Source organism: Oryctolagus cuniculus, chromosome 17 (genome assembly GCF_051225735.1).
Source record: "Oryctolagus cuniculus isolate XC-2025 breed Fujian yellow rabbit chromosome 17, ASM5122573v1, whole genome shotgun sequence".
In the NCBI taxonomy this organism is placed as follows: Eukaryota; Metazoa; Chordata; class Mammalia; order Lagomorpha; family Leporidae; genus Oryctolagus; species Oryctolagus cuniculus.
Genome location: NC_142883.1, coordinates 62,753,665 through 62,781,605, shown reverse-complemented (window position 1 = coordinate 62,781,605; position 27,941 = coordinate 62,753,665). Strand labels below are relative to the sequence as shown.

Sequence of the window (27,941 nt, the reverse complement as noted above, 5' to 3'; positions counted from 1 at the left end):
CCTTAAAAAAAAATCCCAAATCCCCTGCATACCTTCCCAAGAACTGGGAAAGGTAAGAAACTGGAGTCTGGTGTAACCGGCGAGCCGGGGGGTGTGGTGGTGGTGGTGGTGGTGGTGGTGGTGGTGGGAGGAGCCAGGACCACCCAGCCATCCCACGGTGCTGCCCACCCGACTCCTCCAGCCTTCCACCAGATCGGCGGTTACGAGCAGCTGGAGGCAGCCTACGCCAGGGCCATCCCGTCCAGAACCGTCGCCAATACCACCTGCCACCTGCCTCGTGCCGACGCCATGCACATGTTCCGGGACCCCTACACCGGGGACCTCCCGTGGACCGGGATGACCTTCGGCCTGACCATCATGGCCACCTGGTACTGGTGCACTGACCAGGTGAGTGCCGGCGCTGCCCACCCGCCCCGCCCTGCTGCCCTCCAGGGGAGGTCCAGGCTGGGCCAGGCTGCTAGGGGTCCTTGCGGTCCCGGGGGGCCTGGGCCCTCCGCTTTGAGTCGGATGAGGCCCACGGGCTCGCGCCCGTCCTGCCTTTGAGGTGCTTCGCCTGGGACAGTTTGGAGTACGGGATGCCGAAGGGACTCGTGTGCTCCTCGCTGTTCCGGGCTGGCCTTGGGCTGCCGGGGTCGGGCAGCACGCGGGGTACGGGACCAGGCTTGGGCTGCCAGTGCTGGGGGCCTGCTGGGGCCAGACCAGCCTTCCTGGGAGAGCTCTGGGTGCCATCAGCAGGGCGGAAACGGGGGGGTCCTGGGGTCCTCAACGGCCGGCCGAAACCATCTTTATCCCTGGTCCCTGAGGCAGAGCCCCCATAGTGGTGGAACTGCTGACCCTGCTGGGGGTGGGGAGAGAGGGAGAGAGAGGGGGAGAGAGAGAGAGAGAGAGAGTGAGAAGCGCGTGCTGGTGCCCAGACTTGTCTGCCCATTTAGGGCCTTGGCTTCCCCTTCTGTCATGCAGATGCGTCTGCTCCTTGGGGTCATAGGGCAAACCCCTGTAGCTACCTGCTCCCTAGCCCCCACCTCTAGCTGCACACAGCTGGGAACTGGACAGGGTCGTTGAGGGCAAGGGGTGGCGACACACTATCCGGGCGGCCTCTGCCTTCTCTGGGCAGAAGCAGATGGTGTCCCCGGGTCCTCCTGCCCAAGGAGGCTCCAGGGAGCTTGCAGGAGGGAGCGTGGCTCTCAGTGGCATAGGTCCAGTGGACCCTGTCTCCGGCCTCCGAGGCTACAGCATGGGGCGAGGCTCTAGCCAGCCCTGTTCACTAGCTGTGACACTGAGACTTCGAGAAGGAGGAGCCCAAAGACCCTCTTTGGGTTCCAGCAGCGGGAAGTCCAGGAAGGGAGATGTCAGAGGCCCTGGGAGGCTGCCTCAGTTTCCCCACATGTAACATGCTGACCTAAAGCAGGGCTTCTCCCTCTCTGGCATCCTGTACCCCGAGATAGCCTGTCCAGGGCACACATGGGCCCACGGGCAGGTGTCACCGAGGTGGGTGGGGGTGGTGCAGGGGCTGAGCCCCTTAACTTCAGCTGCCTCCCACTCCCCCCCTCCGGGCCTGCCTGGCAAGGGTGTGTGTGTGTGTGGGGGGGTGGGTGGAACACGATTCAGAAGCTTTTCCCATGAAGCCACATGAGTCAGCACATCCTGGCCTCAGGGTCAGAGCTGGACGGGGCCGAGGAGGGAGGGAGGGACCCTGTGGCTGTCAGCAAGTGGGGTCTGGGGCTGGGTCTGCCTGAGGCCGCCAGGGCCCCCTGGCCTCTGGGCAGCCCCCACGTGCACCTGTTGGTCCATGCCTCTCTGTGCCGCGTGCTGGGAACCATGGGTGCTGCCCGTTGGCTTCACCGTGCTCTGTGTTGTTTTCTGGATTGTTCACACTTTTTTGTCATCAGAAATGAAACCAGTACGCGAGGCGAGGGCTCCTATCTGGCACCTGCCATGGCCCTCCAGGGGCCTCCAAGTTCCTGTCGGTAAAAGCAAGGGTAGCTTCTTTTGGGGGCCCTGGCAATTCTGCGGCTCCCTGCTGCGTGCAGCACCTGTCCGCGACAGCCTCACCCTACAGCTGATCCGAACCCCGTAGAGAAAGGCCGCCGATGGCTCGGCCGTCTCACGCGCTCCCTGCAGCAAGCCTGCGGGTCGGAGGCAGTGGGGCACAGTGGCTCACAGGTAGGGGCTTGGGGAAGGAGTGCCAGCTTCCCACAGGCAGCAGGGCTGTGATCTGTTGACCCCCGAGGGGAGGGTCTCAGCCTAGCTGCTGTTGGCAGTGTGGGCTGCTGGCGGGTCTCGGAGCTCCCGCCTCAAGCGTTTCCACCTGGGAGTTACGGTGCCAGCTCAGAGAATATGGAACAAAACAAAACAGACAGCTGCTGCCTGTCCAAGGTACCAGGGCGCGCAGGGTTCTAGGCAAACGTTTCCAACCCCAGGGGCTCCTGCAATCACAGGACAGCAGAGAGAAAGGTCCAGACAAAATCTCCTCTATCCCCTGCTGGGGAAACTGAGGCACGGGCTTGTCAGCACAAGCCAGCTGAGGCAGGACAGAAGCCCTGCGCTGGTGATGCCGTGGTATCTGTCCTCCTTACTGTGTGTGACAGGTGGTTCAGTAAGAGCCACGCTGGAGCCGGCACACTCGGGACAGAAGTTGTAGAGGGTGGCTTGGTGCAGGGCAGCTGAGGGGCAATGCTTAGATGCCAGAGTTAGAGGCTGCATGACTGCGAGATCTTCAACACCACCTGACAGGCAGGAGCTACACCCTGTGAGTGACACCTCCACCAGGAAGCTTTTTTCAAAGGGAGTTGGGGCGGGCGTTTGGCTTAACAGTTAAGACCTGGGTTAAGACAGGTGCATCTCATATAGCAGACTGCACGGGTTCAAGTTCTAGCTCTGGCTCCTGCTAGGATGCACCCTGGGAGGCAGCACACGATGGCTCAAGTTCCTGGGTCCCTGCCACCCACGTGGGAGACCCAGTTTGAGTTCCTGGCTTCAGCCCTGCCTATCGCTGGCCATGGAGCTCACTCCCTGAGGCCAGCAGAGAGAAATCCCCCAGGGCTGGGCTCACTCCTGTCCCCATCACCACCCCAGGTCATCGTGCAGCGGTCCCTGTCCGCCCGGAACCTGAACCACGCCAAGGCGGGCTCCATCCTCGCCAGCTACCTCAAGATGCTGCCCATGGGTCTTATGATTATGCCGGGCATGATCAGCCGTGCGCTCTTCCCAGGTAGGAGATGCGCTGTGGCTGCCGAGGCTCAGCCTCAGGCGCCCAGGGCTCTGAGACTGGCAGCGTACAAGGAATGCATGGACGTGAGCAGCTGCCCAGCCTGGGGCGGTGGTGACGGCAGGGAGAAATGGCCTCCCGGGGCCACGGTCCAAGGGATGCACATGGAGCTGTCTTGGCATTGGGTCGGGAGAAAGACTGCTCACTGCTCTGTGACCTCGATGATACAAGGGAGCGGCTCTGTGCCCTGCCGCTTCCCAGTGCGCCAAGCAGGGGCTGAGCCACCACGCGGCAGGCGTCTGAAATCTCTGGGTGTGGATATGTGCGTTGCCAGCCTGGTGGAGGTCTGAAAATGGCTCCCGCCCTGCCCACCATCCATCCCTCTCCACTCCCCCTGTGGAACAGGTGTGTTGGGAACATGGGAGCCCAGAGGGTATGCCCCGACGCGAGGGACCCGGACTCACCTGTGTCTCCTTGTCTGGGGGGCGCGGCGCCTGCGTCTTCCGCGGCAGCTCCGTCTCTTCTCTGCCCCGACCCTGGGCCCACGGCCCGGCATAGGTCCCTCGGGTCACATGCGGGGCACTCAGCTGCCGGCGGGGCGGCTGGGCGGGCCCATTGGCCAGCTGCTCTGAGTGGTGCCTCCGGAGGGGGACCGAGCGCTCCCTCACTTCAAAGTACTCATCGGACATGGAGGAGGCCGCCGAGGGCCGCCGGGGACCGTGACCATGGCCGGAGCTGCCGGAGAGGCTGTCCTGGTCACTGAGGGTCACGTAGTCGTCGTCATCCTCCTCTTCCTCTCCATCCAGCCCATTGGGGAGCCCCGCCCCTGGGTCGCTGGCGTTGTCCTGTGTCATAGAGGGCTGCCGCTGCAGGGGGCTGCGCAGCTCCGCCCTCCTGTGGCTAGTTCCGTTCTGGGGGGGCTCCTCCGCTGGGGTGTCCGGGGCCAAGCCGCCACTGTCATCACTGTCTTGGGCAAGCAGCTGTGCTACGGGAACCGTGCGGGGCTTGGGCACCGGGGGCTGAGGCTCAGGGTGGCCCTGGAGATCATTGGCAGCCGGGACCCCGTCCTGGGGAGTGCTGGGCTGTGGGGGCGGGCAGGGCTCCGGGGCGGGGCGGCCATCCTGGCTCTGTTTCCACAGCTGGTGCTGGGCGCTGGCGTGCGACGTGTCTCGGATCTTGATGCGGTTCATCTGACTGGGCTGAGGGTTCCAAATGTTGGGGTCGATGATATTGATGTAGCCCAGAATGTCGCTCCCGGGCTCTGGGTCCGGCTCCACCCACGTGGGCAGGTAGTCGAACATGTTGGCCCTCTCCAGGTTGAGCAGTCCCGGGTGGACAGGCGGGGGCGGCTCCGGGAGGTCCCCTGGCCGCTCGGCCGGTGTCAGGCCGGGGAGCCCCGGGGGCTGCTTGGTCTCCTGCGTCTCCGAGGAGGTCTTGGCCAGCTCGTCCACACTCTTAGCCTTGACCAGCGCGTACTTGGGGTTCACGAGCTTCTTGGCCATGGAGCCTGCGGGCACCAGAGGGACCACGGAGGGCAACACAATGGGCTCCGGCTCGGGCTCCTTGTCCATGGGGATGCCCTTGAGGCTCACGCCGTGCGACATGAGATACAGCTCCTGGAACTGCCGGTCGAACACCTCCACCACCTGGCCCGACAGCACGGTGATGACGTTCCGGTCCGTCCTCGCCGCCGACCACGTGAAGCTGTGGGGCAGGGGGCGGGGCAGCGCTGGTCAGGCCCGCCGACCGCCCCCCGTGGAACGAGCCCGCCGCACACTGCTGCTCCCTGTGTTTCACTTTGGCTACAGGACCCCAGGGTCAAGTGGGGGCACAGGACGGGGGTTGGGGGGTGGGGGTCAAATCCGAGCCTGGGATGTTGGGCTATTATAGCACTCAGTAAGGCTGAGAATTCCAGCACAGCCAGACACGAGGTCACCCGGCTCTGACGGCTGGGCTGCCTCTGGCTCTTGCCATCACCCCCATCCCCATCCCGGTCCCCACAGACGGCTCCCACGGTGACCACCCATGAGCATGGGGAGGTGTAGCCTGGCTCAGCCCACACCCCTCCTCCAGGCCAGGGACACTTCGGGCTGGGACAGCAGCCTCCCTGGACAAAAGCCCCCCTCTGCTTAAAGGCTGACACGGATGGGTGTGGCTCAGCACTCCCCCCCCACCCCCCCCACAGCGTTTTTTAGGAGCAAAGAACCGGAATAACCGGGGTGTCACAGGTTGGGATTAAAGGCAGCAACCAGCCGGGAAGCTGGGACGCCACTTCCCCTGGGGCCCCCAGAAAGCCAGAGGAGTCACCTGTAGGAGCCGCACGCGGCCCGGTCTCCATCCACGAACATGAACTTCTGGGCCAGGGCGCCCTTGAACTTGGTGGCCGACCGCGTGAAGAATTCGGTTCCCCCACTGCTGCGCACTCTGAGATTCTGTGTGTGTGTGTTGGGGGGAGGTAGAGAGCCAGAGTTAGAACCACAGCACTGAGCACACAGGGTGGTGAGGAGCATGTGTGGGGCAGGGAGGGGCTGGGAGGCCAAGAGAAAGGGGACCGCAGGGCCTGGAGCAGGTGGGGTGTGAGGCTGCACACAAGGGGTCTGGGCCTCGGCCTCAAAGGACATCCTCGGAACAGCATCAGGCAGGACAAGACCTGTGCGGCCAGGCCTGTTAGGGGAACAGCACAGCAGGTGGAGGTGGTGCTCGGGGGTCCCGTGCAGCACCTGCATTAGGGAGCCCCCAGGCACGGCTGGGGGCTGTGCGGCAGGATGTGGGGGGTGTCTCCTGAGGAATCGGGGTCTCGTACTCCGACCGACCTGTGGCCTCCCAGGATGAGGGACCGGCACCCCTGGCTCGTTGCCCCTGGGGTGGGCTCAGTTTCCCCAGGGCAGGGCTCCTGCTCCGCATGGCTGGGATGCTGCTGATGGTCAGACCAGTTCCTCACTAAGCTGGCACTGCCTGGCTATGGGGCAGGCCCAGAGAGGCCCTGGGAGGCCACGGCATGGGACCTGAGACCCAGAGAAAAAAAGAGAGAGAGAGAGACTGCTCTCAGGCCAGAGGAGTGCAGCGTGGACCACAGCAGGTGCAGGGCCAGATAGTGCCCTTCATTGCAGAGGTGGGGTGGGAGTGGCGCGAGAGGCCAGTGCAGACCCCAGGAAGGGCAGGGTATGCCTGGCTGAGACCCAGACATCTGTGGGGTGGCTGAGGGCACCCTGCAGAAGCCCAGCAGGGCAGGGCGCCAGACGCAGGTTCCTGGGTGCCCCGGGGAGTGTGACTCAGGAGGCCTGTGGTCAGGCTGGGAATTTTAGTTTTCACATAAGCCCTTGGGGAGTCTGAGACCTGGCCAGGGCAGCAACCCCCTCCAGGGCACCCTGGCTGGAATGCGTGTACTCTTCCTGTGACGGGCGTCTCACCCCGTTCCCGAAGGGCTCTGCGCCTTGGCGTCGGGCTCTCGGCGCTGACACATCTTTCATCAGACTGGGCTGTCCCCGACTCGTCTGTCCCCTCACCCACTCACTGACCCCAGCTTATTAACTGCCCACGCGTCCCCTTGTTCACAGACCCCCAGTGACAGGCAGACAGACAGACAGACAGACAGGGAGATGTCTTTGACGAGATCTCACCATGTAGGTGAGCGAGAGGTGGACAAGTAAACATGGCTAGTCAGTCGGGGCTGGCTGGGGACCACATGGGAATCAGTCCAGGAGTGGGGGTGGCATGGGCAGCTGCGGAGAGGGAGAAGGACTCTGGGCGGGCGACACCAGGCTCTGGCGTGAGGCTCAGGCTGTAGAACGGGCTGAGCCAGATACTCATGGGTGGCCCAGCACCTGCCGAGGGGCCGGGCTGTGTCCCCCCGGGGCGGGGGGCTCATGGCAGAAAGGGAGGAGGCTGGATCTCCAGTGAGGAGATGGAGCAGAGAATTAGGGCTGGGTGCCTGAGAGCCACAGGGCCTGCCAGCCCTGCCTGTGCCCCTAAGGACGCTCCTGGCATCAGTGTCCACGGAGATTGGCGGGGTCTGTGGGCTCCAGGGTGGGTCCCCAGCAGTTGCCCACCCAGCTGTGGGGTGGACACTTGTCTCCCAGAGCCCAGCCCAGGAGGCAGATAAGCCTCTGCTCCCAGGGCCAAGACTCCTCCCACCCCCGGGCTTGTCTGCACACAGCCAGCTCAGCAGGAAGCTGGCCGCCGCCCAGGACAATTAGCGCTCGTGACTTTGTACCGGGCACAGAGCACGCTTGGGGACAAGAAGTTGGAACACAGATCTCGCAGGCAGTGTGAGGCCTCCCCGGCACCTGCGCCGACCACAGGCCAGCCCCGCGGCCTCCGTGGTTTCCTGGGCCTGCACTCCGCACGCCAGGACCACATACCAGTCTTCTGCCTGGGAGACCAGCCTCCGGCCTCCACGCCCCTCCCACTGCGGTCAGTCCCCGCCCACCTGAACCCTGACACGTCTGGCCCCCGTGACTCAGCCTGCGCGTGAGAGGCAGGCCTCAGCTGTGTGCCGACTTGCCTGGTGGCTAGATGCATGCAAGCCCCTGGCCTCCTCCGGGCCTCAGCTTCCCTGCCTGCACGCTGGGATTTTGTCCCAGCGAACTCTAGCGCAAGGCAGCCGCGGCCGGGGCTGTGGCAGGGCCCCTCCGTGGCCGGCTTTGTGGGCTGTCCTCTGCCCGTTCAGGGACCCCACCCATGGGGCCTGGCCTGGATGAGCTAGCAGGAGGCTGCTCACGTGAGCAGGGTGGAGAATCCCACAAAGACGCATTGTCTCTGGGCTCCTGGGACACCCCCAGCCAGCAGGGCCCGGGCAGATGGGGCTGGGGTTCACCTGTGCTGGCCCAAGCGGGGTGACCCAGGCAAGTCCTTGGACCCCATTGGACCTCAGCAGGTCAAGGGCAAGTTGGGGGGTGGGAAGGGCCAGGCATGGCTTCATTTAAGGGAACAGCTTCTGCCCCAAGTGCTACAAGCAAGGGGGACAGGGCACCAGGGCTGAGAAACTGTTGTACCTGCCCCCAGACCACCCCCAGGGAACTCTGGGACACTTGAGCTCTCCTGGCCTGACCCTGTGCCAAGCCCACCCGAGCTCAGGCCACCTAGAAGCAGGGTGGGGGCAGAGCCTTCTTGAGCCCTGGCCCAACATGGCTCCAATCTCGGGGCCAGGAGGATGTCGACCATGCCACTGCATGCCTCAGTATTCTCATCTGTAAAGTGGGCCTAACCCACCCTTGTGCTGTAAGGGCTGCTATGAGGACCGAGTGAGGTTCAAGTGCAGGGGGGCCTGCAAGGTGGTGGTGGGGGATGTCCAAGACCTCCAGGAGGTCACCGCAGGGCTGTGACAGTACGCAGGGCAGTGTGTGAGGAGGCATGGACTCCATAGGGGGATGTACTTGGTGGATGGCTGGGGGCACTCAGGGAGGGGAAGTGACTTGCCCAGAGTCTCCCAGTGGGCAGGGTGCAGCCCAGACCCAGGCACTGAGGACGGGTCTCCTGCTGCCCACCTCACAGAGCGGACTACAGGATGAAGGCCAGAGGTGGGGCAGGGAGATCTGAAGCTGTATCTCGGCCAGGCCTGAGCCAGGACCAGCGAGGTGAGGCCAGGCGCTGGGGTGCAGCAGAGCCTGACGTGGGCGGGGGCCTGGGCCCCTGAGCCAGCCTCGGGCTCCCCAAAGGCCCATTGTACTCCTACAGCTGGGGTCAACACTCACCCTGGGCTGTTATGACACTGGGATGGGAAGCCCTCTGTGACCCACCTGTGGCCCAAGGCAGGTGATGAGGGGGCTGGGGAGGAGGGCCAGGCTAGCACTGACGTGGGCTAGGAGATGCTTTGCTGATGGTTGTCATCCCCCTGGGCCACCAGGACCCCACCTCCCCATTTCCCTTTTGTGACAATTACAAATGTGTCTCTCCCAGCAGTTAAAACACTGCTGGGGACACGCACATCCCATCATGCAGTGCCCAGGTTCAAGTCCCAGCTCTGCTGGTACAGACCCTGGAGGACAGCAGGCGATGGCCAGGTTGCTGGGGCCCTGTCACCCATGTGGGGGGACCCAGATTGAGTTCCTGGTTCCTGGCTTCGGCCTGGCCCAGCCCTTCTGCCAAAAAAACAAAAAGTGTCTCTGGGCATTGCCAAGGCGAGCGCCCCCTGGTGGAGAGCCCCTGCCCTACACCCTGGATCTATCAGACCCAGCAAGGGCAGAGAAGGCAGCAGACAAGGGAGGAAGGAGTCCCAGGCCAGAAGAGCTGGGCCTGGCCTGTCCACGTGGGACCGAGCCGCGGCTGACCCCGCATCCTCACCACGTGCCCTCCCACGGCGACGGGCCTGATGTCTCTGTTCGTCAGACATTGTCCGGCCGTCGCCCAAGTGACTGCTGGTTTTTCCTGTTTGGTTGCACAGAGCCAGGTAGTTTTGGACGAGCTCCTGTTGTCTGAGCCATGGCCCCCAAGGGATTTGGGGGGCACCCCTCAGCACCCAGGATCAGCCTCCAATGTGTCCTCACCCTGGAGAGACCAGGGGTGGAGTTGGCCCCGAGCCACGCTCAGCATTTCCCAGGTGGGTTTGTGCAGGCTTGAAGTTTAAAGGGGGCAAGTGAGGCAGGCCCCGCCGGACCCTGATCCAGAAGCCCCTGGGCACTTGCTGGGGGGTGGGGAGCAGAGCTGGGGTTTCATGGCCTACCCCCAGCCAGAGGCCCAGTGCCCTCCCTATAATGACCACCCTTCCTTCCAAGTAACTGGTGCCAGTCCCGTCTTGCAGAGACAGCAGAGGCCCAGAGAGATGCAGTGACTCCGCCCAAGATGGCTGAGCTGAGCATGGCCCCTGGTGTCGCCTCTGACAGGCCCCTGACACCTGCAGGGTTGCAAGAATGACCCCACCAGGCACAGCTGGCACCCTGCACCCAGGGTCTGTGCAGAGCCAGCAGGGGGCTGCCCAGGGCGGGCATAGGGATTATGGCAACAGAAGTGCTCCCAACTGGCCCGAGGACAGGGAGGTGGGCCAGGCAAGCAGGCCCTTGGCAGGGTGCCACCTGGTCGGGGCTGGGCCCACCTGCCCAGGGCTGCAGACTGAGTGAGCTCAGGTCCAGGGGTGAGCAGGAGGAAGCGTCCATCACCCCGCTGACCCTGCCACCTTCCGCAGCAGGACAGGCTGGGCCAGGAACCCACAGTGCAGACAGGTGGCTGTGGGCCAAGCGGAGGACCGAGGCTGGACGGGGGAAGGAGTCATACCCACGCCAGTCCCAGCCCGGGGCCTGGACTTTATGGTTATTGCCAGCAGCTCTCCCCAGCTTGCAGTGCGCGCCTAAACCACCGCGTCTCTGCCTCTCCCGCCAGGACGCCAGGGATGGCGTGGGGCTGAGCGACACGGCGTGATGCACCAGGCACCCGCTGGGTGCGTGGTAGATGTACAGGGTGATTCGAAGCCCCTGCTGGGGGTGTGGGGGTCTCTTCCCAGGCCCAGGGGAGGGCTGGACACAGAGCCCTGAGGTTCTCCAAGCTGCTGCCCACGGGGCCAGGGCCTTTCCCACACTGCGTGCTCTCTGGCATGAGCTGTGACCAGGGTCAACCCCTGGCACTAATTACACGGCGGGCAGGCGGGCAGACGGCGTGCAGCTTAGGGCCCACCCTGAGGGAGACCACATGAAAACGTCCCGAGGGCGAGAGACTCGCTTCGGGGCAGGGGTGGGGGAGGGGCGCTTGACTGGCACGGGAGCCCCAGCCCTGGTGAACCTGCCTGGTGCAACCCCCCCCACCCCCGCCTTCCCCTGGGATTTCTGTGACGCTCACAGGCCTGACGCCCAAGGAAGCTGGGCCCACTCCCCTTATCTTGAACTCCCTAGCCACGACCCCTGGGCACATGCCTCCATGTCCCCCCAGCCTGCATAATGGGAACGCCTGCCCCATCCCACTGCCCACACTGTGGAAGTGGCAGCTGGCATTATTCGGGCAAACAGTAGGTGTCAAACAATGGCTGGGTGGAAGAAGGAGGGCCCCATCTAACCGCCAGGAAGCCGCCAAACGCCAAGGGGTCTGAGCAGAAGGGCCCGCCCACACCGGCTCACCCGCCCCTCTGCCGGACTAATGAGATCCCAGAGCCCAGAGAGGGGTGGTGACCGGCTCAAGGGTGCACAGCCAGGTCCCTCTCTACCTCCGCTCCACACGTGAGCCTCAAATCCGTTCCAGCCTTCTCTGACCACAGCCCCACAGGGTTTCCTCTGCCTCAGCTGGGTCCTAGTGCCACTGACAAGGGCAGGGATTTCTGGCTTAACCCAAGACAGACCCTTCCGGGCGTGAGGAGCTGCCATGGGAGGTGGCGAGCGTTCCACCTGTCCCAGGAGCTACGCAATTGGACAGGTGGCCTCCGTGGCAGGGGTTGCTTGGAACAACAGGTGATGCAGTACCTGGCGTGAGCCCCAGCACCTGGCCGGCAGACGCCTAATCAGTGTTTATCTTATCTCTGCCCGGGGAAGGCAGTGAGTATCCCGTCCCTTGGGGGCATTCCAGCAGAAGCTAAGGCGCTAGGATGAGCGAACTTGGTGTGCCCGTGCCCGGCACGGGGCTCCGCCTGGAGCGGACAGGCACTCAGCGTGTTTGCGGACCGACTAAAAGACCTCTGCCCTCCGGCCCACCTTGAGGTGCCCCAGGTGCATGCGGGCCCGCTCGCACATGTGCAGGAAGTGCCTGATGTTGCTCTCGTCCAGGATGATGTACACGGCCACTTTTCTCTTGAAGCCGGCGTCCAGCAGGTCCTTGAAGATGTCCACATCGGTGAACGTGTCCATGACCACGGCTATGACCTGGGTGCAGGAAGAGAGATGTCAGACGGCACAGCTCCAGCGGGGTGCACGGCCTTCCCCACCCCCACCCCCTCCAGGTGCCCATGGCCGCCCTCTCCCCGGCAGCGATAGGGTCAGGGCTCAGAGGTTCCCAGGCGGCGGTGCAGGCTGGACTCACTGGGCCGCAGGGAATACAGGAGTGGCACCCCTGCTTGCCTGCTGTTTCCGTAACACAAGACCGAAGAAAACAAAGCCCGGCTCACTGGGGGGGGGGTGAGGGGGGGTGAGGAACGGACAGGGGAGGCTGAGGGAGCTTTAGGAGGAAGCCTGGGGCTAAAGGCTGGGGAAGAGTTAGTGGATGGCTCCAAGCACTGTCTCGAGTGTGCCCGGGTAGCCCAGGGCAGCCTCCCTGGTACCTGCTCCAGCCGAGCCGTGCGGCACCAGCTCCGGGCTCAGCCCAGAGTGCCAGGGTCGCTTCACTCCTGGGTTGCATTCCTGAGCCGGGGCCAGTTGTCACCCTTCTCCCCACACCCGGGCTGCTGAGGGAACCGGGGAGGAGGGCTCCAGCCTTTACCAGGGCCCCCTGCCATCGTCACTCTCGTCTGGTCTAGATGGAGCACAGAGTAGCACTCGTGTTCTTCCTGTCACCTGACCACACCTGTCCCCAGTCTCCTGGACTCAGGGTGGGGTCCCAGAGGTCGGGGTTCATCTGTCCAGCTTGAGCCTGGCCAAGCCCAACCGGCACCTCTGCTTGCCCCCTCCCTGTCCGCTGACAGCACGGGGGAGTAGCCAGACCAGGGCTCGAGGCTGCCACCTGCCCCTCCCACCCCGTGGGGGTCTCAGTAGCATCTGGAGGAGCCTTGCTCAAAGGGGCCAGGGCCGAGCCCTAGGCCACACAGTGACCTGGGGGGCACGGTCGGGCTGGAACCTCCAGGAGGGTGGCCTGGGGGCGCCCCTCGCGGGGTGACGGGAGCCGGCCCGGATGCTGTCGGGACGCGTGTGCACGCCCCACGGTGAGCTCACCGGGCCGGCCTCTGCAGGCCCAGCTGGGCTCCTCCTGGGCCTCAGGCCCCTGCTGATGCCTGTTGCTCACCTGGCACCGAAACCCCAACTCCACGCCTGCCCTGCCGTGAACCTTACTGCGCGACCCTGCGGCTCTGCCCGTTTGTGATACAGCAACACACACCAAGATGCCTACGGCTGCCTTCCCGCCTCGGGCAGCCTCGCTCACTCAGCACAGGACCCCAGCTGTGCCCTCCCTCAAGCACCATGGGGCTGAGAGCCCCATGTGCAGCTGGACAAACTGAGGCTGGAGGGGGCGGGGCCAGGCCAGGGTTCAGTCTCCATGGTCCCAGTAGATGCAGGTGCAGCTGGCGTGGGAGTGTGGGGACAGCTGGGTGCTGGGGCCTTGGATTTTCTCTGTGCTCTGGGAGGTGACAGCTGCTCACTGTGTCTGTGTCTCTGAGGGGTGTTGGGGGGGTCTATGGGAATAGTGGATGTGGGGGCTGGCACTGGCAGGGACTGGCTGAGGGAAGGTGACCCCTCCCCTGGAGGGGCTGCCCCGGGTCAGGTAGGAGCTTGAGCAAGTGGAGTGAGCTCCCCATTCTAGATGTTCAAGACTGCTAGGGGAGGGGGTGGGCTCCCAATGACCTTGGATTTCGCGACCTGCTGTGGGTGATGAGACTCAGGGTGGGGGTGGGCAGCAGACCCCATGGCCCCAAAGCCACTCCTGGGCAGGCAAATAGCCTCAAAGGCCACCCTGGAGCGAGGCCTGACCCGGGCAGCGGGGTCAGGGCTGGCAGAGGGGGACATGCCCCAGCAGGACCGTGTGCTCCGTTCCCGGCATTGCCTCGGCCCCGTGTTGCCGGCTGTGGGTTTGGCTCCCTTTGGGCCTGCTCCCCTCTCCCCCATGGGGCCCCCAGGTGTTGGGCTTGGTTCCTCAGCAGAGATCAGCAGCCCACAAGGTTTCCCAGAGGCCTTGAGCCCTGTCCTGGCTTCCCTCTCTGCAGATAGGAAAGCTGGGAGGGGAGACGGTGACCAAGGCCATGGTCAGGGACTGTCTCCCCCCCCCCCCCCACTCTCTCTCTGCTCCACAGCCTGGGAGCCAGCCCTAGCCCCTGCACAACTTGATGGGTTACACCAGTCCCCAGCAGCCTGTCTGCTTTGGTTCTCACAGACACACGGAGCAGCACAGGTTCTCTGTCCCATTTTACAGACGAGTACACTGAGGCCCAGCTCGCCCGCTCACGACACTGTGAGCTCATCTAGGGCAGAGCCCGGCTCAGGGTGTGGCCTAGGGTGAGTCTTCAGGAAGTTTTTATCGACTGAGACCAAGAACACTGGCTGGCTGTCCAGGAGCACCTGCAAGAGACAGGACACCTGACATGGGTCCCAGCCAAATGCAGATGTGGGCTCGGCTCACTCTGGTGGTTCAACCCAGTTCAGACATTCTCGGAGCTGGTCCTGCAGACAGGACACGCCCACCACGCCCTGCAGCCCAGCGCAGTGCCCCCTGGGGGTCCTGGACCGGTCAAAGGTGGGGTTGGGGGATGCACCAAGCAAGAGGCAGGTGGCTCAGCAGGGTTCCCACGCTGATCTTGCTCTGTGGTGACGGCAGGCACCAGCCGTGTCCACATAAGCAGCGGGCACAATAGCAACTAGGTGTGTGTGTGTGTCCCACGCCCCAGGGCCCTGCGGGCCCCATGGCCGGGAGCCAGCCCCATCAGCAGAAGGAAGGGGTTCCTGACCATCTTGCTGATGAGAGAGGCCTTTGCTGGTTGGACCCACTTGGGACAGGGCAAGGATGGCTATTCCCTGGGGACCAGGCCAGTGCGGGCAAGGGGCAGAAGGGGGCTGGGCTGCACAGAAGCGGGGCACCAGCAGGGCTGTGGTAATGGCATAGGGCTCTCATGCCTCCTCAGGGGTCCCCAAGCCCCCCAGCCCCAGCCTGGTCCTCCTGCCTGCAGGTATCTCCAGGTGGCATGCATATGTGTAAGCCCCCAAATGGCTTCCTCCTCCTCCAGTGCCTCCTTGCCAATACCCTTGTTCCCCCTGCCAACCCATGGACCCACCACTGTATCCTGCCTGCTGCCAGCTAACTTCATCTGCAGGGCCCACCAGCCTTCTCCCAACCCCTGACAGCTTCAGAATCCCCAAGATATCCATGGGACAGGTGGATATCCGCGCCCCTCCACCCCCCCACCCCTCTATGTGAAAGACACGGATGCTGTGGCCCAGAGAGGGGAGGGACCAGCCCCAGGTCTCCCCTGAGCCAGCAGGGCAAATGCACACGGGTCTCCAGTGCCCTGCCGTGAGCTCCCCCATCACCAGGAGGTTACTGAAGAGGCCCGAGTTGGTGAGAGGGCAGTTTCTGAGCCCCAGAGGAGCAGCCTCCACCTGCGGCTGTCCCATAACCAGCATGGCCCGAAGCCTTGCAAACCTTGGTGCAGGTGTCGGTGGAGTGGGCAGGGGCATTGGGTCCCAGGTAGGGGCGCTCTGCAAGGCGACCCGCTCAGACTGCCTTGGCCCCAGCCTGAGTCTCTGGGCAAGGGCAGTGCGGGTCCAGGGCTGGTGCTCTCGGGGAGGTAGACAAGATGCTCCCTGGCCTTTGCTCTCTGACATCCAGACTCCCTGTGTCCAGTGCCTAGGGGCCAGCTGGAGCATCTCACTGAGCCCAGGGGCCTGGGAGAGGAAGCAGCTGCCTCCCTGCTGCCCACAGTGGCTCCTGCCTGCCTGGCTGGGTGCCGACACCAGCCTGTAGCTCCCAGCAGCCCCAAGGCTTTTGTGCAGACAGAAGCATCCTCACTGCCTGAGGGGGTTAGAGGGGGACCCTGCAGAAGCACTGGCGAGGACAGGGGGTCTGCACACAGCAGAGGACCTGCTGGGGGGGGGCTGACTCCCCAGACCCCTTGTCCCAAAATGTCCTGCCTCAAGCCTGCAGCTCCCAGACAGGCTACTCTTACCAAGCTGCTTCTGAGTTTTGCCTCTACCTAGACAAGACTCCTCCTTGTTCTCAAACCCTATGCAAATGCTGCCCCTGGCCCCTTGGTCGCTGCTCGGGTCTGTCTGGGTGTCTGGCAGGTGTCACTCCTGCAAATCTGGAGATGCCATGGTGGTGAGCCTCCTGACCGCCTGCACCCCAAGAACGGGTCAGCAGGGAGCAGTCCCAACCTGCATCGTCTGTAGGGGCCCCCACCTCTGTCCTGGGGAGCCTGAGGGGGTGCTCTGGCCTCTGTTCAGTGTTGCAGGGTGGGGGGAGAGACATACCCCTGCCTGCCTGAGCTTGTGCCCCAAAATGGCTGCAGCCTGGGTCCTGGCCCTCACAGAGCCTCAGTGACCCCACCTGGGCAAGGGGTATGGGAAGAGTCTTGGGTCTCTGGCTCTGCCGGTGGACACCCAGCCTGTGGCAGTGCAGGCTTTGGACCGTTTAGCTCCCACCCCAGCTCTTCCTGGGAAGTGTGTGATCTTGTCGCCTTGGTTTCTTCATAACAATCCCCACCCACAAGGTCCAAGGTCATGGGAGGATCAAGTGAATTCCTACAGGGAATTCCTGTAGAGGCACCAGCACAGGGCCACAGGTGCAGCTGTCCTTGCCCTCCTCCTCATGCCACCAACTTGAGTCCTGTACCCCCCTAGATCCACAGCATGCCTGGGGTGGACAGGCCAGGAATGGTCACTGCCCACCCCCTGCCTCTCGCCTCCCCGGGGCCAGCTGGGAGGCTGTGGACAACTATGAGGGACTGGCCACAGAGCAACACAAGGACCTGGGCACTCTCCGAGCTTGGGACCCTGCATCAAGAGCCTGGGTTCAGCTTCCACTTCCTGCGTGATGGAGGAACAGAGGCTGAATTTATCATCCTGCCAGGGACAGCAGGTAGCCCTGGGAGAAGGGAGACACCCTGACAGCAGGGGACAGCCAGGGCAGCCCAGCGGTCTCCCCGTGCAGAGGGGACAGGGTGGGAACAGAGTGTGGCTGTGGGAACAGAGTGTGGCTGCGGAGATGCGGGGGACAGAGCACCAAAGGGACAGGGCTGCACGAGCTGACCCAGGGGCTCGCAGAGGCTCCCCTCGAGGCTTAGCTGGTGACCGTGTGATGTATGCCTGAGAGGCAACTTCTGGGGCTGGGGGATGACCACTAGAGCAGCCGCTGGTGCCCACGTGGGGCCAGGGGCACTTGTGTCCCCTCAGCCGGGGTGGAGGCCCCCCTGCCACACTGGGCCTGCAGGGCAGCCCTCAGGACACTGCCTAAGTCATAGGCCAAGAGCCCTCAGTCCACAAAAGGCTAGAAAATGGACATGGTGGGCTTGGATGGCTGTGTGATCTCTGTGACAAGGACTCGGATCTGCTGTTGTGCAGGACGCAGCCACAGCAAGTACAGAAATGAATGCAGGTCCGTGTTCCCATCGCTTACACAAGCAGGTTCCGTCTGGCCTGTGGCCCACAGCCACATCTCTCACCCTGAAGTCATCTCTGGTCTCGCCTAATAAACCTTAAGTGCAGGTGTTCAATGGCTTCCGAATAACCTGAGTGCATCCCAGAACATAGCTCTGAAATATTTAAAGGGAAAAACAAAAACAAAGCAGCCCACAAACAGAATCCACGATGTCAGGTACCCAGCTGAAAATTACCAGACACACAAATCGGAAAAAAGTCAGTCAAAATTGACCAAAAACTAATACAGATGTTAGAAGGAACTGGCAAAGACAGGACATCAGTTGTAACCATTTTCTATGTGTTCAAAAGGTCAAGTAATGAAATGGAGGATGCTTTTTTAAACCAACTTGAACTTCTTCAAGAGGTCAGAAATGCAACATTTAAGATAAAAAAAATACACCAAGTAGAACAGCAGATTAGACACTGTAGAAGAGAAGACCAGGGTACTTGAAGATACAGTAAAAGGAGCTAAGAAAAATACCAAAGATGCTGAAGAACCAGATCAAACATCAGCAAATCGCAGCTCAAGCAGTCCAATAAACCTCTAATTGGAGTCTCAGAAGATTCCGGGGTTGGGGGTGGGGGAAGAGATCAAACAGTACCAACCAGCTCCCCAGGGCCAAGAAGTTCAATGGTCTCCAAGCAGAACAGACAGGAAGAAGATGACCCGGGGCACCTCCTCATCAAATCACTTCAGATCAGTAATACAGAGAGACAGACAGCAGACACAGGGAAAAACGGCCATTATCTACCTAGGAACCAAAATAAGCAGCTCTCCCACGGGAATCAGGACAAGGAGCAGCACCTGTGAAATACTAACGGGAGAGCAGGGCCCACGGAAATTTTGCACCCAGTGAAGTAACCTTATGGACGCGCACAAGTTAAGAGAACTCACTTGGCAGAGCTGTCCTGAGGTTCTCACCAACCCCTTGCACAGACGCACAAACTGAGGCTGGGGGATGGCAGCTGCTCCCTGGAGGGTTGGGGAGGGGGCATGGCATGGACACAGGAAGAGCTCAGCTCCTACCCCAGCGCCCTCCCCCCAGCAGCAGGGCTGGGACAGTTTCCACTTCCTCTCCTCCCCTCCTGAGGTGCTGTCGCCTGGCCAGGCTCCCGGGATGTCCGGGAGGCCTCCTGGGGTCCCCCGGGAGGTGCTCCCACTGGCTCCTGGCACTCTCCAATCCCACGCCTGGCACTGAGAGAGGACTGGCTTTGGGAACAGCCAGTGGACACACCTCCAGGCTGCACAGTTCTCATGCTGTTTCTCGGCCCTTCCCCCACGGACAGGGTGTTGTGGGTCTGTTCCTGCCCCTGCCTCCACCCAGGGCCTCCAGAAGCCCAGCTCGCATCCCCAAACACCTGCCGCCTCAGTGCTGACCTGAAAGGTCAATGCCCCAGGTGTCCCCCTCACCCCCACTCCCAGCCCTGACCGTGGCCCTGGCCTCTGCCACACCTCCCCTGTAAGCCTGCAGTGAGTCACTTCCCCATGGTAAGCTTCAGTTTCTCTTCTCACTAAGGTGGGAGTAGGGCTGCAGGGCCTCTGAGCTCTGAGGTCCCTCCCCTCTCTGACTGTCACCAGCTTCAAGCACACCTTCCCCACCCTCTGACTATGAAGTTTAGGGTCTCACGAAGCCCAGTGAACGAAGGCTGCAGTGGGTCAGGCTTAAGAAGTGCCTGCTGGTCACCTCTGACCAGAAGCCCACGCTGGCCCAGTGCCCCGGGTCTTCTGGCTCCCCCTGAGGGACCTTGGCGAGGTGTCAGGTGACCAGAGCTGCGTCTGTGGATGAGGCTGTCCCAGCAGGCCACAGGGCCTGAGACTCCTGCTGGGAGCGTAGGAGCTGGCAGGCAGCGAACGCCAGAATTTCCATGCTGCAAGAGCTCATGGCCAGGAAGAAAGAGTCTGAAACTTTAGCTTTGTCAGCAACACACACGGGGGCCGGGGAGTGCCCTGACTGCCTGGAAAGTTACGGGGTGAGCCGGCATGGAGCCGAGGTCCCCTGGGCACCCTGTCCTGTCTGCTGCGTTCCACGGAGCCCCTGCTTAAATGCCTCCCAGGATGGGGAGCTCACCACTTCTCAACCCAGGTCACCCCCAGACCCCTCTGCTTCCCGCTTAAATCTCAGCAGGACTTTAGAGAGCAGGTGGACTTTAGAGAGCAGGGGTGAGCGTCACGTGGCTGTGGAGGGGGCGGGGAGACTGGAAGGCCGAACAGTCATGGCCCCACGTGGTGTCTAACCCGGGAAGGTGCTTAAGCTCAAGGGTCACTGAGACCCCACCTAGGAGCTGGTGCAGCCTACACAGCAGGCCAAGGCTTGCCAGGCTGGGGCCAGCCCGTGCCAGGGTCCTGGCATGACCCCACATCCCCTGCTAGCTATATACTGACTGAGCATGCTCAGTGCACTCAGGACTTTTGGGCAATGCCCATTCTACAGATGGGGAAACTGAGGCCCACAGCCGTGCAGCATGGGAATGGCTGATCAAAGCAGGTGAGCCAGGGCCTCTGCAAGGACCAGCCATTCTGCTGGCCCTGTGGGAGGGCTCAGACCCCTCATCTGTGATGGGAGCACCATGGCAGGTGCTCATCTCCGGGGGTCGTGGGTGGGGGCAGCCCGCGGGGGTGGGGCTGCCGGCCTGAGAGCTCACAGACTCTGGCACTCCCGCCTCGCAGGGCCGCCCTGACAACCCCCTAAACTCCTAATTAAGACGCAAGCGCCGTGGGGTAGGGAGCCCGTGCAGGAGACGGGAGCGGCCAACACCTGGGATTATGTTATCAGATGGTTCCCCACCCTGGCAGCTCCTGGCCTGGGAACTGCCAGAGCAGGCAGAAAGGCAGAAAAGCAGCTCCCCAACCCCGGCGTGTGAGCCCGGGGTTCCAGCCGGGTCACCCTTGGAGGCTCCTGTGGGGCTGGGAGTGGGGGCTCGTCCTGGTACTACCTGGCAAAGGGTTGCAATGAGACCCTTCTGCCTGGTGCCCTGGGAAAGGTATTGACAACTCCCAGGCCCCAGGGACCAACAGAGGCCACTGCTGGCCACTGTCGCCGGCCCCGGGGTCGTCACACTGTGCCTACTGCAGGTGCACCCGGAGCTTCCTGGGAACGTATCGGCTGTCCTGAGCCAAAGCTGGGCGCTGGGTGCCGGACTACCTCCCTCCACTGAGTAGCACCTGCTCCTCCTCCAGATGTGTGTGTGGGGGGGTGCTCAGGGCTGCAGACTGCGGTGCAGGGCCTAATCCTTGGTTTCAGCCTCTAGCAAACTCTTCTCCCTCTCTGAGCCCCACCAAGTCTCGGTTTCCACCTCTGGACAATGGGGCTGAGATGAGGATTACCTGGTGCAGGTCAGTGCCCGCTCAGCACCTGGCACAGGGCTGGCACCCTGAATAAACGCCTCATTAAGCTGCTTTTATTCTCCAGGACCCGAGCGTGCGAAGGCGGGGGCCTGACAGACAAGGCGAGGGCTGATCGGGCACCCTGGAACCCTTTCCTGCTGGGTGCCCCTGAGCAAGAAACTGAGCCGCTCTGAGTCTCGTTCCCAAGCCCCGGGCTCCTGTCCAGCCGCTGCCGCTTGCACCTCGGCCCCTCTCGGTCTGCTCAACTGTGAAATGGGGGGGAAGGTGTCCTTGTCTCTGGGCTGGTGGTGGCTAGGGAGGGATCGCGGAAGGGGCCCAGCGCCGTGTCGTGTCGTGTGCGCATGCGTGTGCTGGGGCTCGGCACCTGCCGGGAGGGCGGGCTTGGCGCCTACGTGGACCCCTCTCTGGCTTGCAGCAGACCCGACCCGGCTCAGCCTCACCTCGCTCCGAGGCTGCAGCAGGGGAAGGCCGGCTCGGCCCTGCCAGGCGTGATTCTACAGGCCCGGCCTCTGGTATGCATTTTGAAGCCCACGGCAGTTTCTCCCCTGCCACTGGCTCCAGGGGGCTTCTGGGAAAAGGGCAAGCAGGCGACCTCCCATCTCGAAGATGCAGCCCCCTGAGGCTGAAGGGTGGCTTGGAGAGCACCAGCCACTGCCCCGGGGGGACACACAGCCAGGGCGCTAAGACTCAGGGCCCACGTGGAGTCACAGGACAGGGGGGCATCGGAGCTGAAGGGACGCTTAAGAATCTTCAACACCTGTACCCATTTCACAGATGGGACGGCTGGGGCTCAGAGCCAGCTGCAGGCAGAGCAGGGGACCGTGGAACCCAGCACCCTGGCTCTTGGGATTTGTTGCCCACCAGTTGGCTTCCAGCCTTGGGAAGGGGGCGTGGTGGGAGCTGTGCCGGGAACAGCCGCTCCCGGCGGCTCAGGTAGCGTGGGTTGAGCGCTCTCGCTGTATCACTTCCCTGCCCCAGGCTCTGCCTGCTGTGCTGACGAGGACACGGCAGGGTGAGTGAGGAGGTGGCGGGACGGGCTGGGCTACCGCCCTGACTCAGCGCCAGCCGCCCCAAGCCCAGGAGCCCCCAACATGAGAAGGGGGCCTGGCGTCTCAGCCAAGCGGCCCCCTAGTGAATCCCCCATCTCAGGCCTGGTGGGCGTGGGGCTCGCCCTACACCAGGCACCTGCGTGAGGAGGAGACAAAAGGTGATTTTGAGTGAGCTCCTGGCAGGCGGGCAAAGCGCCCCGTCAGCGTCCAGCGGCGTCCTGGCCCTGCCCATGAGCCTGGGAAGCAGCCGGAGCAGGGGAGACAGAGGATTGCAGGTTGCCCGGATCAGCCGCCCCTCCCAGCCACCCCGTCCTGCCAGGGCCGGAGGGCAACACAGGCCTGGTGCCCGCTCTTCCACCCAAGAACTAGCTTGGTGACCTTGGACTAGGGCCTTAGCTGGTTGGGGCTCAGTTTCTGCATCTGGGAAATGGGGCAGATAACACTGCCTGAGATTATAAAGCACCTCACTCTTTGGGCATGGTAGCCACTGTCATTACCGCCCGCCCACGCATGCACAGTGCCACCCTGGCATGGATGTGATGGGGAAGCAAGTGGGGGCATGGCTCCCCACGGTGCTGTGGGGTTGTGAACAGGTCTGCCCTTCCCCGTGCCCCAGGGTCTCTGTCCACCAGGGCTACCCCTGAGGCCCTCCCGCGGGACGCTGGAGGACTCCCTGCTAAGTGGGACGATGCTGTCTCAGCAGTGGCAGCCCCACCTCCAGGGGTCTGAAAGCAGAGGGTGCTGCCCATCTGCTGGGGACTGCAGGGACGTCCCTTGGGGTTGACACCCACATGAAGCAGGCCCCCCCACTCCCAAGAGGGGCTTCGTCCTGGCTGTCACCATAGACAGGGGACACCAACAGCCTTTTGGGGCTTTTGTCGGGAGCAAATGGAACTTCCAGCATGCGGCAGGGAGCTCATGGGCCTCCATGGCATGGCTGCATCTCACCTGTGCTACAGACACGTGGGGAGGAAGTGGGGCTCTGTGGGCACAGCCCTGAGTGCCCGGGCTGGCCCAGGCACCCCTATCTGGCCCCATCACTGAGCCAGGCTGTCTACCTCGCTGTCTGCGAGAGATAAGACCCTCGAATCCTGCAAGCCAGGCTAAGGGGAGGAGAGGCCCAGAGAACGGGGAGCACTGGCCTCAGTTTCCCCCATGCGCTTGCTGGCTAAGGGGATGACAACAGCCACTCTCTGGGAACTCTGTTCTGCCATCTCCAGCCCCATCCGGCGTTGATGTCACTGATGTCACCAACACCCCCATGGCAGGTGTGGGCCAGGCTATTCAGCCTGAAAGCTACAAGGGCTCCTTCCTCCCCCTCTTCCTCCAACTCCTCTCTCACGCCGTCACCCGATAGTCTGTCTTGACAATAGCCAAAGACACAGCTCTCTCTTCCTCACCGCCTCCGTTGCACGGAGCAGAAACCCGAAGCCGCAGAGCTGCGGGCCAGGGAGCCGAGAGTGGGTGGGTCGGGAACCACCTCTGTGGGAACCTGAGCTGGAGCCAGCCCGTCAGCTCCAGACCCGTTTCTGTTATTTCTGCTCCCAAGAGTTCCCCACAATCCCCCTGGACAGCCAGAATGGGCCCGAAAGCCAGCATCCCGGTCTCGGGCAACCAGCTGCCCAGTTCTGGGATCAGGATAGGGACGGTTAACTGGGCCAGAACAGCTCATCTTACAACCCGGGGCCGGGCGGGCCCTCAGGATCCTTCTCCACACAGCCAGCTTTATCAGCCACATCGGGAAAAGGCACTTCCGCTCAGCAAGAGGCAGCGCCTGTGCAGGGTCACTGCTGTCCAGCCAGGGCCTGTCTCGGCCAGTGATGATAAGCACCGCTCCTCAGAATGTATGTCAGTGTGTCAGCCCGGAGCGGCCACCACAACCGGGGGACTGCACCGCCCAGCAGGGCCCAGCATCCAGCTGAGCCTCAGCTGGACACACGCCACTTCAACCTTGCTCATCAGGCTGGGGAAGCCCTGGCCACTGCAGAGCTCACGGGGAGGCTCAGAGAGGGTGAGCAATGCCCTCTGGGGAGCTCAGCATGACCAGGAAACAGGCAGATTGGAACCCACACCTGCAGGCCAGCCTCAATCTCCAAACACATATCCACGGTCCAACAAAATCTCTCCCCAGCCCGGAGCTCGTGCCGTGTGCGAGGAGCTGCCTCCTCCCCGGGGTGAATCAGCGACACGCTAAGAGCGGGAGAGAGAAAGCTATGGGTTTCCTTCCCACCCCACCCCACCCCGCCGGCTGCAGCGCCTTCTTATGGGGAACCTGCTCACCAGGTCTGGGGAAACCAGATACACCCTCGGACAACACACAAAGGCCAGGGGAGAAGGGGCAGCCCACTGACACCTGCCAAAGGCCAAGAATGGAGGCACTCCATTAAGGCGGAAGGGACACCTCCTCCAGGGAGGTGGCGGGGCAATCGACAGACCCCCCTCCTCCTCCCTGCATAGTGAGCACGTGTGGGCCAGGCCCCCTGCCCAGCGCCCCCTCACCTTCTGGGCCTGGCTGATCATCTTACGCACCACCTCCTTGATGTGGGCCTGGCCGTCCAGGGGGGGCTGCATGTAGACATTGGCCCTGGTCACCCCGCGGTAGGCGATGGTGTCGGGCCAGCCCAGGTCCAGTTGTGGGATGGAGCGGTCGGACTTCTGGGGCCAATACTCCAGCGAGGGCAGTGGGTCGGGCTCCGTGGGGTCCCCTCCTGCTCCACTGGCTTCTTCGCCATTGGGGACCCCAACGCCGCCATCGCCACTACCACCACCACCTCCGCCGCTGTCCTCCGCCCCCTGGGAGCGCCCTGTGCTCCGAGGGTCCTCAGAGCCGGGGTCGTACACCTCGATGGTCTCCAGGATCCGTTTGAGCTCCAGCTCGGAGAGGAAGTCCCGGATGTTCTCCCGCTTCAGCACCTCGTAATAGGCCTCGGGGCCTTGGGCCACCAGGGCCTCTAGCGCCAGCCGCTGCTCCTCGCTGTAGAAGAACTCGGGCTTGGACTCGCTGGAGCGCCAGTTCACGTGGTTGTCGTCCAGACACTGCACCTGGGAGAAGGCCATGGTGCCCACCTGTGCTGGACGCTCCTGCCGCCGCTGGGTGGGGGGCGGGGGGCTGACAGCCGGCTCCTAATTCCAGCCCCGACGGGGCGCCGGCGCGCTGTGGAGCCTCCCTGCTCCTGTGCCCATAAGGAACCTGCAGAGAATGAAGTAATGAATGCAGGATGCAGGTCAGAGAGCAGCGGCGGGGGAGGGGCAACGGCAGGGGGTGTGGCTGAGAAGGGAAGTGGGGAGGGGGAGCGGAGGGGCTGGAGGTGGGAAGGGACCAGTCAGGGGCTGGGGACCCGGGGGTGGGGGCGGGGGCCGCATCCCCAGGGTCCGGCGTGCCTGGGTCTGGGAGGAGGGGGCGCAGTGGGCCCACTTGCCCCACTTTTGAGCCCTAAGGTAACTCTCTGAGCCACTGCCTGAAGCCCTAGGCAACTTCTTCGGGAAACTGAGGCAGGCAGGACACCTTTCCCCTCCACGTTTCCAAGAGGGAGAGGCAGGAGACCGAACTTGGGCGTCCGGGCCACTGTTGAGCGGTGCCCGGCATTCCCAGGGCTTCCGGGAAGGGAGAGGGTCTTAAGATTCCCGGGCACCGGCAACCCGAGAGGCCTGCGCGGAGGAGGCCAACGGCTCCAGGACCGCCGCTTCGGGACCCGGAAGGGCCACTGGCAGGGAACGGGGTCCCGGGGGCTGCGGGTAGGGGAGCGGTGTGTGCTTACCGGGCGGGCGCGGGCGCAGCGCGGAGCGGGCGATTGGAGGCTCGCGGGCGGGCGGCGGCGGCGGCGGGCGCCGGGGCCGGGCGGGGGCGGCTGGGTGACTAAGTGCCGCCCCGCCCACCCCGCCGCCACCAACACCACCACCAACAGCACCTGCGGTCACGTGCCGCCGGGGGCGGGGCCGGAAGCTGATTCACCGGGGACGGCGCGGACCGACGCGAGCCAGGTGCGCGCCTTCTAGCCTGCGCGGCCGGCCGGCTGGATTCTGGTTGCTGAATTCCTCCAAGAACAAGGGACCAGAGACCGGGCGCTCCGGGAGGAACACTGTAGCCCAGAGAGGGACGATGTCCTCCTCCCTGGGTCACACAGCACCGTCCACAGCCTTGGCAGCCCCTGCTAGTGGAAGTAGGGTGGGGGCCTGGGCTGGGAAGAGGCAGGCAGGGGTAGGGCACCGGCTCTCTCCAAGTGAGGGTCTTTTCACGGAGCCCAGTGTGGACACAGCCAGTGCCCGGTGGCCTGTCCTGCTGGGAGGGGTCCTCCTTCTGAGCCCTGAAGCAGCTCTCCGGGCCACTGCGTCCCTGGGGCCGGGGACCCCGGATATGGCAGGGTGTGGGGACCACATCTGAAGGCAAAGCCCATTAAACCGGGTGCAGCAAACAGTCTCAGCAACTGACTTAGCCGCGCTTTGACTTACATCACTCATTCATCCGCGCTCCGCGGGACCGCGGCCCCCGAGCCTCTGAGGTCTCTCCCAGGCTCAGCACCCACCCACCCCGCCCTGCCAAGCAGGAAGCTGGTCCCAGGGGTGAGCCCCGCCCTGGCACTGTTGGAGCCCCCTCTCCTAGCCCTGCCAAGGCCCTCTGTGAGCCTCAACTTCTGGGGATCACCGTGGGAGCCCCGGCCATCAGGGCCTCTGATACAATTACCGGCATGTAATTACCCGCGGGCAAGAGATTAGGAATAAAGAGCCGGAGGTTGCCCGTCCCCTCCATCCAGCTCCCAGTGGTAACTGGCAGACCCCTAGTACTTGACGTTACAGCCAGGGGACTGACCCGTGTGCAGTCCACACGGTTTGTTCAGACTCGCCAGCTTTACCTGCGTTTTCGTGTGTGTGCGCGCGCGCATGCGTAAGTGCAAGCTGCCTTACCCTGGGGGTGGACTGGTATGAGAATTGTCACAGACAAGGCTGGTCACTACACAGACCCCTCTCCTGCAGCCACACCTTCTCTGCTAATGGCCTGGGAAAGCAGTGGAAGATGACCCAAGTCCTTGGACCCCTGCACCTGCATGGGAGACTGGGAAGAAGCTCCTGGCTCCTGGCTTCGGATCAGCACAGCTCCAGCCATTGGAGCCGTTTAGGGAGTGAACCTTCGGGATGCCTGGGAGCTGCACTTGCAGAGAATCAGACGCAGAGTGCTAGGCTGGGGAAAAGATGCAAATCCCCAGGACAGAGGGGAAGGGCCGTTTTTAACGAATGCATGTGGCTTTTGCACCATGGTCAAATCAACGAATAGTAAGGCAAAGCACTGTTAAGTCACGTTCGTGCCGAGTAGTATTCCAAGGTGTTGATACACCTTTTTTTTTTTTTTTTTTTAAGATTTATTCATTTATTTGAAAGGCAGAGAGAGAGGGAGAGAGAGAGATTCCATCTGTTGGTTCGCTCCCAGGATAGCTGCAAAGGCTGAAGCCAGGAGCCTGGAACTCCTACGAGGTTTCCCATGTGGATGACAGGGGCCCAAGCACTTGGGCCATCCCGGCTGCTTTTTTTTTTTTTTTTTTTTTTTTGACAGGCAGGGTGGACAGTGAGAGAGAGAGACAGAGAGAAAGGTCTTCCTTTGCCGTTGGTTCACCCTCCAATGGCCGCCGCGCGCCATGGCCGCCGCGCGCCATGGCCGCCGCGGCTGGCGCGCTGCGGCCGGCGCACCGCGCTGATCCGATGGCAGGAGCCAGGAGCCAGGTGCTTCTCCTGGTCTCCCATGGGGTGCAGGGCCCAAGCACCTGGGCCATCCTCCACTGCACTCCCTGGCCACAGCAGAGGGCTGGCCTGGAAGAGGGGCAACCGGGACAGAATCCGGCGCCCCGACCGGGACTAGAACCCGGTGTGCCGGCGCCGCAAGGCGGAGGATTAGCCTAGTGAGCCGCGGCGCCGGCCCATCCCGGCTGCTTTCCCAGGCGCATTAGCAGGGAGCTGGATTAGACACAGAGCAGCTGGGACTTGAACCACGTTGCAGGTGGCGGTTTAACCCTGTGGGCCACGGTACCGGCGCCACCACTGTTGGTTTAAGCATGGGCACGTGGCTTGTTGCCAGCTCCGGCTACTGTGGGTACAGCTCTGTGGACATCAGTGTGCGCCTTCTGTGTGTCAACACAAGGCCTCGTTTCTGCAGGCTCAGT

General features: G+C 63.1%; 2 protein-coding genes across 3 annotated transcripts in view; one reads left to right on the top strand and one right to left on the bottom strand.

Moving 5' to 3' along the window:
• Positions 1–27,941, top strand: part of SLC5A10 (solute carrier family 5 member 10) — a 50,501-nt gene that overhangs the window by 13,394 nt on the left and 9,166 nt on the right. The window contains 2 exon segments of the mRNA NM_001082699.2: positions 182–387; positions 3,076–3,211. Of these exon segments, the coding sequence (NP_001076168.1) occupies positions 182–387; positions 3,076–3,211 (342 nt within the window).
• SACK1G (scaffolding CK1 anchoring protein G) lies at positions 381–26,160 on the bottom strand. Of its 2 annotated transcripts, none has more exons than XM_070061556.2 (6): positions 25,551–26,160; positions 24,292–24,982; positions 11,818–11,985; positions 5,516–5,640; positions 3,673–4,912; positions 381–838 (listed from the first exon to the last, which is right to left on the bottom strand). In XM_070061556.2, exons 2-6 carry the CDS (start codon positions 24,847–24,849, stop codon positions 458–460), a joined length of 2,472 nt encoding a protein of 823 aa, XP_069917657.2. In that variant the 5' UTR covers positions 24,850–24,982; positions 25,551–26,160; the 3' UTR covers positions 381–457. The 2 variants fall into 2 exon arrangements, with proteins under 2 accessions (XP_069917657.2, XP_089173204.1); XM_089317078.1 differs by having other exon boundaries at positions 381–835.